We start from the raw sequence: 10,745 nt of genomic DNA, 5'->3' as shown, positions 1-10,745 counted from the left end.
TCATTACCGTAATAGTATCATTATTATCTATCATGGTAAGTATTACTATAATGTATGGTAATCATGCTGGTATGGTAGCTATTACTGTGTATCACAGTAATCATTACTATAATGTATGGTAAAGATCACTGTAATGTATGGCGGTAATTACAATAATCTACGGTAATTTTTAGTGTAATATAATGGTAATAATTACCACAATATACGGTAAAAATTACCATAGTAGTATGGGGAAAATGGCCATACGTACCTAGTAACAGTTAAAATATGAACGTAGAATCTATTCCTATTGTAACTGTAACGAACTATTCACATAAGTACAGTAATCATTACTATCATTCCGTTACCACACGATGTAGGAACCATTACCACAATCATATGAATCGTTCCTATAATTATAAAAACTTTTCCCGTAATTATGGGCCTATATTCCATAATTCCCAGTAATTATTACCATAACATCAAGGGTTGATATTTTACAAACGTACTAAGAACAGTTACCACAATTTTCTCTCCGTGTATACAAGGTTTTAAACAGCACCTTTTTCATATATTTATTTTTGTCAGCAACAATTAAAATAATACACTTTAATTAACGTTCATTAATTATTTTTTTTTAAATTTCAATGCTACGAAAAAAAATTTTCGAAGCAAACACACACACCCTTGAAAAATTTTCGCGCAATGCAAGTGCTAGGTACTCATACAACATATATATATAAACCATAATAATAATATCTACATACTCACATAACAAAACAGATCATAATAAAAATAATTTTAATAGGCTCATAATTTTGAGGCCTTTTTTTGCTAAATTTAACTTGATCAGCGTTTCGAATTAATTAACTAGTATTTTATTTTTAAAATAAATATTAACAAGCTTACAATCAAAAAAATAAAACATTTTAATTTTTATTTATTAATTTAAAAATAATAGTAATTTCTATTTCACTGGGATGTTTTAATTATAAATAATAAATTCAAAAATATTAGTGTGATTCGAAACGACGGTCAATTTACAAAATTAATAAAATATTTAAAAAAAAAAAACAGACATTTTATCCTATCAGAGATCTAATGAAGCCGACGAAAAAATTAAATTCTCTTTTTTTTATTTTCCAATCATACAACACGTCAGTCATCCCTTAATTTTGGCCATTGTTACAAAGAGAGCTCACAATTTTGAGAACTATTGTAACATTAAGTACAGTAATAATTAATCCAACGACCCGTCACGATTCGTTATTTATTTTATGTCATTTTCCATTCTAATATTTTTACATAGATTAATAATTGAGGGGTATAATGAGTATGGTATTTTTTTTTAACTCAATCTAAATACGTGTATGCGTCACAGCTCATCCCTTATTCGCGTATGACTAAAATAGCCAATTTAAATTAAATTTTTTTTTTTCAGTGTTCGAGAAATTCGTTCCAAAAAAGTCCGACGTCGAACTTCTAAATTTATAACGGATTTGAACTTCAAGTTGACGATCCTAAAGTTAGTAGACGATATACAATTTTTGGATTTTTTTTTCGACAAATTAATTCCGAAAAAAAATGCACATGTAGAAAATGAAAAGAACTATGAGTGTAATTTTTTTGAAATTTTTTTTCTGATTTATCGTCTTGGAAAATCAAAAAATCAGTAGACGTATGCTAACTCCAGTAGTATTACAAGTTTAACTATTTTTGAACTTTTGGGATTTTGATAGTAAAATTTATAGTTGATTCAGAAGTTTGTGCAGGAGCGTTTTGAGGCAAATTAAAAGTTCCTTAGGATTTTTGAACATTTTCTTAACTCGAATATTTTCGATTATAAAAATCGAACGTTAGACAAAAGTCAAACTTGAAGTTCTAATCTTTCTCAAATTAAGAAGTTTTCCATGTCAAACTTTTTGGAAATTTTTTTGGAATGGAATTTTTTTTAATGAATTGAAATAAGTAAATAATTGCTCACAATTACAGGCGGCTGGATGAGAAAAGCGATAGTTCATTTGAATCCTTAACAGTAACATAGAATCTATAGGATCCGAGTTAATTTTAAACTGCAAATATCTCTGTAAATATTGAGTTATTCAAAAAAGTACAAGGTACCACTTTTGTAGAAAATTTTGCGTTTTACAAAAAAGATACCTTGTAATTTTTTCCACAACTTAATATTTGCAGAGATATTTGTAAAAAACCAATCATACTTTTTTTCGATAACTGAAATTTTTGGTGGGAAATTTGACTTTCTGTTTATGGAAGAAAAATTTTTTTATTAACTCTATGTCCAAATATTTCTCAGCAATTTATTATTTTTTTTTTTCGTGATAACTTTTTTTCAAGCCAAATCAAAATTTGAAGTAAAAATATCGATTGGTTCTTTTTCTAGCTGATTAAGACCCTGGTCCTATAAATCCTTTGTGACCATCGAAGACAAAATTTAAAATTTTGAAATTAGAAATTTTCTTTTCCACAAATCCCACACAATTCAAATCAACGAGATAATTACATATTTACTTTATAATAAATAAAGTCCAAGTCCTGAATCGATAATCCCTTTATCCATCATCACTTAATTTATTGAGTCATCAATTGCTAAATATTTTTTTTCTACCATATCAATCTCGCATTCGACTTAAGGGTCAATATATCTAATATATATATGCGCGTTAAAAAATTAATGCACATAAAAGTTGAATTGAGGGATTCAAGGGCTCGATTAGGCAAGACTAATTTTTTTACCTCTATAGTTTATTTATAATTTATTTCCTATTCCATTAACTATATATGTATATGTGGAGAAATACTATCTCGTTACGAATTGGACAGATTTCTCAGTAGGGCCTAGCATATTGTACTATATAATTGACCCAACCGATATCATTGCAACATTTTTATTCTCTCTTTTACATACACGGCTCGGAAAATTTCATCCGTTTTAGATCAAATGGAAATTTTAAGTCATTTTTAGTTAATTTTACTTTTTATTCGTATTTAATTGTCATGCAAAATTCGTCCGTACACAACAAATAAGGATTTCTTGGTGCAAAAAATTTTTACTAGTTCTAAGAATTTTTTTGCATTATGGAATGAAAACTAAAATTTTCTTAAGGAATTTTTCTGGCTCGAGAAAATTTGTACTTGCCCTAAGTAATTCTTCGAATTATGAGTCGAAAACGAAAATTTTCTTGCAGCAGGAAAAAATTTCTTGAGCCAAGAAAAGATTTTTTGGAGGAAAGAAAAGATTTTTTGGAGTAAAGAAAATATTTTCTTGAGCCAAGAAACGATTTTCTGGAGTGAAGAAAAATTTTTCGAGCCAAGAAAAGATTTTCTGAAGTAAACAAAAATTTATTGAGCCAAGAAAATCTTTTCAATCTCAAGAAAATTTAAGTTTTCATTTCATTATTACAAATTTTTACTCGCTCCAAGAAAATTTTTACTTGCACTAAGAAATTCTTTAGATTATAAATTGAAAATTCATATTTTCTTGAGGCGAGAAAATAATTTCTTAAGCCAAGAAATGCTCATTTTCTTTGTACTCTTCTTTACTTAGACTTTTTTCAGACTCATTTTCAATAATTTTTCGTCAGATTTCGATCACCTCGGATTCTAAATCCGACTTTTTCTGTCTAATTTTTTCAGCCTATTTCTGATCTTTAGACCAAAAACAACTCAAAATTTTATAAAACCTCAAAGACTGACTAAAATCCGACCAAATTTTCCGACCCACGTAAAAACAAAAACAAAAAAAACTTTTTAACAAAATTACGAAAGACAAAACTTAATAATAAGACAATATCGGCAGGATATTTAAATATTAAATTTAAAAAAACAAATTAATAAATAACAAAGCTCAAAGTTAATAGCAAAAAAAGAAGTATTTTAATAACGAATGTAAATAATTTTGTCTTTCACTTTATTTATAAATCATGCCAATCATACTGATTTATTTCCTATCATACTGTCTCACTTACACATAGTGTATAGCAGTCAAAAAAATTATCTATCATTATTATTATTATTATAATTATAATTATAATGTCCACTCGACACAAGTCTCTTGCCTCACTCAGAATAAATATCATCGAGTGTCCGTGTACTATAACTTTAACGTATTAATGACATCGTATATTTATTATTTATATATATTTATATATATATGTACCTGTTTAGTGTAAATGTATACAAGTACTGTCTTATACAAATAACGGATTCTCTGGGAGTTCTCAAGTCCTGACGTTCAAAGTATTAACAACATCACGGTATATTTTAATCCGCTTAATTATTTATTTAATGATGATTGTTAATGATCAGCATCTCGGTAGTTAAGCGGCAAGACCATGGCTGGACTGATGGAACAACATTGTGTGCTGATGAGCCGCCATATGAGCCAACTGATGAGAGGGGTGATGAGGATGATGAGAGTGAACAGCTGGAGATGCGGTAACGGTCGTCGTTGCGTGCGGAGGCAGACCTGTTGCGAGTTGGGATGCTTGGGTTGGATGGAAACTGTGGCTCTGGCTGACTGCTGCAGCAGCTGCGGCGGCTGCGGCCGCGAGACCGTGAGTGTTTAGGCTGCCACTGCTGTTGCTGTGGGCAGAAGTCGAAGTTTGTTGCGGTTGGTGACCAAAGACCCCAGAGAAGGCCACGGGTCACTGATGATGTTTGGCCGAGCCATTTGCGTGGTGGGTCTGGCTGACTTGGACGTGATGGCTCGACGGACCATGAGTACTTCCAGGATGGTGATGATTACCGCTGGTGGTGCCGTGATGATTCGCATTGTTTGCACTGCTGTTATTGTTGTTGTTGTTGTTTTGCTGGGTTTGACGCTGACTATTTTTTTTGTTTTTCATCCGTCGATTTTGGAACCATATTTTAACTTGTCGTTCTGTTAAATTTAAATTACGCGCTAGTTCCCATCTTTTTTGTTTTGACACATAGGCATTAAACAAAAATTCTTTTTCTAATTCAAGAGTCTGAAATTTCGAGTACGGTTTACGTTTCTTTCGCACTGTCACTTGCCCAGTCCACTCGTGAAGTGGATTCCCTCCGGTGCAGCTTACGCCCATTCCAGGTACACTCACTGGCATGCCCAATGAACCTGCCGGAAACAAGGGGGATGAGGAGGAACCCCAGAGCCCTTGAAACAATTAATTTTGCCACAATTATATTTATAAATAATTTTATATTTTAATGCTTTATGTACAGGGGAAGGGGGCGAAAAGGGGGTACCGATTTTGCCCGCGAAATTTGAATTTTTTTTTAACCGCAGCTGAAAATTTTTTCTATTTACTTTGAATATACAACAAAAAAGATTTGAAAAACTGTATTTTCTTAAGCACCCCGTTCTGCCCCCCCCCTTTTCTAAATATAGTAAAAAATATAACAGGAAGTTTAATATATTTTTAAGATATAAGTAGTCATTTTATTGAACAATTAAATTTTATGGTACTTTTATTTAATTACTCGACAATTTCCAAGTGTCGATGACATTTATAAATATAAATTTAATGTTTGATTTTATTGTAAATGGGTAAGTGGTTAATTAAATTAATTTGAATTTAACGACTACGAGGAAAATATAATTTTTTTTTCTATTAATACGATTAATAAAAGTAAATTATGCTAAAATGTATGGATGTTGCGTCAAGTCAGTCAAGAATAAAACGATTGCACGGTCAAGTCGCGTTATAAAATAATTTGACCCGTTTTACTAACCATTGAATTTTTTCCAACCCTCAGAAAATTTTTGTATTCAATTCGTGTGAAGTTTTTCCCGCGCCAAGAAATTTTTTTATTTCTGTGCAGAAACAAGATCCCATTGAATGTTTAACTGCAAATATTTCTGTAAACATTGAGTTTAAAAAAAAAATGACACGATACCATTTTTGTAGAGAATTTAACGCTCTACAAGAAAGATATCATATAATTTTTTTCAAAACTCAATATTTATAGAGATATTTATAAAAAACCAACTATACTTTTTTTCCATAACAAAAGTTTTTGATGGAAAATTTGAATTTCCATTTGTAAATAGAGGGTGGGGCAAAGTGGGCCAGCCTAAAATTGTACAGAGACCCACTTTGCCCCACCCTCCCCTAAAAATTTTTCTTATGAATTCGATATCTGAGTAATTTCCCAAGAATTTGCTATCAAATTTAATCAATAATTTAAAAAATTGAGAAAATTATATTTATTTTCATACAAATTCGCTTCTTATACTTTTTTTCTCAAGTAAAATTAAAATGTCAAGTAAAAAAAACGATTTGTTTTTTTTTTAACTGGTTAAGATCCTGGAGTCTTTCAGATCCTTTCTGACCATCAAAGATTAGATTTTCTATTTTTTTAATTTAATAACTCCAAGAAAAATACAATTTTTTTTTTTTTTTTATTAATACGATTAATTCAAGTAAATTATGCTAAATGTATGTGCGTTGCGTCAAGTCAGTCAAGAACGAAATGATTGCACGGTCAACTCGCGCTATGATATAATTGGACCGGTTTTACTAACCGTACCGAATATTTCGGCGACTTGTCTCCCTTTCATCGGACGGTTAGTATCCACATACACACACACGGCTACGATTTCTACATATATATTACTATCACTACTTTACATTTTGCTCAATCTTATATATTTTGTATACCAAATTAAGACATGACTTTTTTTCCGAATAATTTTCGAGAGATATTTAAATAAAACCGAAATTATGCTCATGGGATATTGCAAGTTACTGTCAATTATAATTTTTGATTAAATATTTAATGAAGAAAAAAGTTCATTAATTGAATGACAGCTTAAATAAAATCATTGTCAATGTTACCAAAGCCCATGTTCATAACAAACTAAACTGTCATGTATTTATTTTGAAATTTCAAAAATTTCTATCCTGCTTTCTCTTACATGTACGTCAAGTGCGTGGTATTGCTCAAGCGGGATAAATTTATTGGCCAGTAAAACGTGGAAATATGCAAATTAATTGACAAAGGTCAGGATCCACAGACGAGCTAAATATAGACAAGAGCTAAAAATCAACTGGTCGACAGGTAGGACGGCCGTTTCATTAGCTAATGAATCAATTAACGGAAAGTTCATCTCGACTTATGCCAACTGCTGAGCAAAACCTTTTCTTGAATTTTATAAGATCAATTAAGCTGATAGTTCAATTCGAATACTGATGTAAGCTATAGACGATTTGAATAATTAGCGAATATTTTATGTTAATAAGCTTTCAAATTTTAATTTGAATTCATTAACCAAATTAGGATTGTGTTTAATCATTAACTTTTTTGATAGATAGTTATCTCGTGGCTGTATATTTATATGTAAACATATATATGACTTGTACATGACGAAGTCTAGTCACTTTTCAAATTGCAAAATAATTTTTCAAGATTTCTAGATACGAATCTGTCATTTGTCCAACTGAATTCTGACGGTTTATTGTTATAAACATAATTCAATTGTTCAAATTTTTACACATCAAAAAAAAAATATAGGGAATTTTACTCAAAAATATGAGGTACAATTACGAAATTTTTATTGTGAACTTAAAACGCCATCGAAACTTTGGAATTTTTACTGTCGAGAATTTAATTTTAATTATATTTAGTATTTTTTATTATTTAAGTATGCAAATAAATATGAACTGAATTAGTATAAATTTGACTATATGTTTAGTAACATTTACTATTCGAATGGAATTAAATATTTCTTAATTTTTTAACTTTTTATTATTATTGTTATTATCTCTGGCATGTGTACTAGTGTTGGTGTCAATTTCAATATTTAAAAATTACTTGACTTGACCGAGATTCGAACCCCGATCTCCCGCGTGCGAATTCTGTCCTCAGTCTGCCGGTCCGAAGTCACCTTTGAACGAAAGTCTCTGAACTTGTAATACATTTTCGCATACGTTATCTCTACTAATTGTTAATTTTATCGATCTGCTTTCGAAAAATTGCAACCGTTTAGTAATTTGTAGTTGCTGTTTTATGTAATTCATCTGATTTACAGAAATTACTACACAGATGGTAACTTTTACATATTGTAAAGTGTTTAGTACACACTTTTAGTTAATTTTTATATTTTTACAAAATGAAAATCGTTAAATCGTATAATGAAATGTATTACTCAACTTTTAGTAATAATTGAATATTTTCTTCATATAAATTGATATTTTGCCAAAAAAGAATATCAATGAAATAGTAATAAAAGTAATGATATAGCAATTTTTCAGATAAACACCTAGTATTAATTACCATTTGTGATTTTTACTGTATATTTGGTAAGGAATAATAAAAATAATGCAATCATTGATTTACATTAGTATTTTTTACTGAAATATATTAAGTATTATAATATTTTTGAGACTCGTTTTCTCTTTGCAGTGAAACTATTGATCTTAGGGAATAAATTCCTCACTAAAAAATGTTTATATTTTCCTGTAGAACAAAATTTATTTAAGTAATTTTTTGATATTTTGATTGGTCTCCAAAATAATTGATTTAATAAATTGCTTCATATATACATGATTAGATGGAATGTAGTGGGGGTATACGCGGTGTTTTTTATCAATTCGTTAAATCGCAATTACATTGTAATCTTTTCAACTTTCAAAACAAAGGACTTGAAATTCCTGGAATCAGTTACAGAATCACGGCAGTAGCCGCCAATTCTTCCACTTTTTCGTAAAAATAAGATCTAAAAAGAAATTCCACTATATCTTAAAAAATAAGCGAAATATCAAAAAATTATGTCCATACATTTTTGTTCTGCATTCATAGACAAACATTTTTTAATTACAAATTTTTTTTCTAAGACCAATAGTTTCACCGTAATGAGGATTTTAACACCAAAATTGTTCACAACAAAAAATCATCAAAATTTTGCAGTACAAATGAGAGATTTTTTTTTAGAAATGGAAAAATTATTTTGCAAATTTAAAAGTGACTGAATTCCGACTTCTACACGTCTTATGTTTTACTTGTAAGTCAATCTATACAAAGATTTTTTTAGCCATGAAAACTTGTAATTTAATTGCAAGAATTTTTAATAAAAAATCTAATTCTGAGGTTGCTACTAAAAAGTGAGGAAATGAAAAAAAATCAGGCAACAATTTCTAACTTGATTCGAATAAAAGTAGTGACTCGAAATATTAACATCGAGAAAGAAGAGCCAGCATAAGTTGAATGAAACGGTGCTTCTTTACAAGCAGCTCGGTGAATAAACTCATGATATTTCCGACGTAGCGGTACGAGCGTCAGTCCGGCATCATAAATCTTGAGACCGAGGGATTGCAAGCTGCGCAGAAATAATGTTCTTCCCACTTTTCTTTCTCTTTCTCCCTCTCGAAAAATTTTTTATCTTTTTCTCGCGACAGCTAAATATAACACGCATGCGTATTAACCCGCGTAGGACATAAGAAGACCGCGAAAAGAAAAGGCAGCTGCCATCTGTCGGTATCAAAATAAACCAAAAGAAGTTGCCTACTGCTCTAAATATAAATCTGATGTTAAATTCAATCAATGAAGAAGTGAGACAAGAAAAAAAATAATAATAAAACTTTTTCATCGGATAACTTGGTCTCGTGAAATGACTTTTTGCTTCTAAGACAAAAGACACTTAGCCAAACAAGTTTGTGTGTTGACTAAATGTCGGTCAAATAAAACATTACTATAAAAATAAGACTGTTAGTAAAAGATAACTGAACCGAGCCTACGGGTCATAGTACGGATCAGCTGATTGAAGGCGCGCGCCCAAGTTTACGAGTTACGGTCGTCAATAAACCTGACGCTGTTGATTGCAGTCTGTGACGTTTCACGAACTAGTATAGGAAACCCATGAGTCGTGAATAATAGGCCTTTACATTTTTTTTTATTTATTTATTAATAATAGAGAAAAAAAAATATTTCTTGCCTCAAGAAATTTTTACTTGACCCAAGATATTTTTTTCATTAGAAATTAATACAGAAAAGTTTCTTGAAGCAAGAAAAAATTTTTTGAAACGAGGAAATAATTCCAGAGCCAAGAAATTTCTTCTATACAGAAAAAAAAGAATTCTTGACGCAAGAAATACTTCGCATTATGAATTGAAGGCAAAAATTTTCTTTGGATTACACAGAAAAAAAAAATTTCTTAGTGCAAAAAATTTTTACTCGCCAAGAAATTTTTACTTGACCCAAGAAATTTTTACTCGCCCCAAGAAAATTTTAACTTGATCCAAGATATTTTTACTCGCCTCAAGAAAATTTTTACTTGACTCAAGAATTTTTTACTTAATCCAAGAAATTTTTACTCGCCCCAAGAAATTTTTCTTTGACCCAAGAAATGTTTTGCATTTTGAATTCAAAATTTTCTTGGGGCGAGAAAATATTTTCTTGCGTCAAGAAATTCTTTGATTCTGTGTAAAAAAAATTCTTGGATCAAGAATTTTTTTCTCACCTCCAAAAATGTTTTCTTGCTTCAAGAAAATTTTATGTTTTCAATTTGTCATGCTAAGAATTTTTTGGATCAAGTAAAAATTTTCTTGAAGCAAGTAAAAAATTCTTGAGTCAAGAAATCTTTTTTTTGTGTAATAATGATAAAAAAACTATAAAATAAATAAAAAACAAAAGACTAGAGGGATTGAAAGACAAGCAATTATTAATATGACCACCCATGTTAAGACTATTAATCAACGGTCAGGTTCTTCATGAAGTACCAGTTTAAGTTATGAGGAGGAAAATCTCAAAGTTTATGACTATGGTTATAG

At 30.0% G+C, this 10,745-nt stretch overlaps 1 protein-coding gene across 4 annotated transcripts in view; it reads right to left on the bottom strand.

The window, feature by feature from the left end:
- Positions 1-1,045: 1,045 nt before the first annotated feature.
- The window catches only part of LOC130667765 (homeobox protein abdominal-B-like), an 88,390-nt gene continuing 78,690 nt past the window's right edge, over positions 1,046-10,745 (bottom strand). For 3 of the 4 annotated variants that reach the window (XM_057469599.1, XM_057469600.1, XM_057469597.1), the window contains one exon: positions 1,046-5,131. In XM_057469599.1, the coding sequence (XP_057325582.1) occupies positions 4,644-5,131 (488 nt within the window). In that variant the 3' untranslated portion in view covers positions 1,046-4,643. The remainder of the gene's footprint in view (positions 5,132-10,745) is intronic. The other variant, XM_057469598.1, reaches the window with a different exon arrangement.

The sequence above is a fragment of the Microplitis mediator genome, chromosome 5, assembly GCF_029852145.1.
Source record: "Microplitis mediator isolate UGA2020A chromosome 5, iyMicMedi2.1, whole genome shotgun sequence".
NCBI lineage: Eukaryota > Metazoa > Arthropoda > Insecta > Hymenoptera > Braconidae > Microplitis > Microplitis mediator.
The sequence above is the reverse complement of the archived record's forward strand: the minus strand, read 5'-3'. Positions and strand labels throughout refer to the sequence as shown.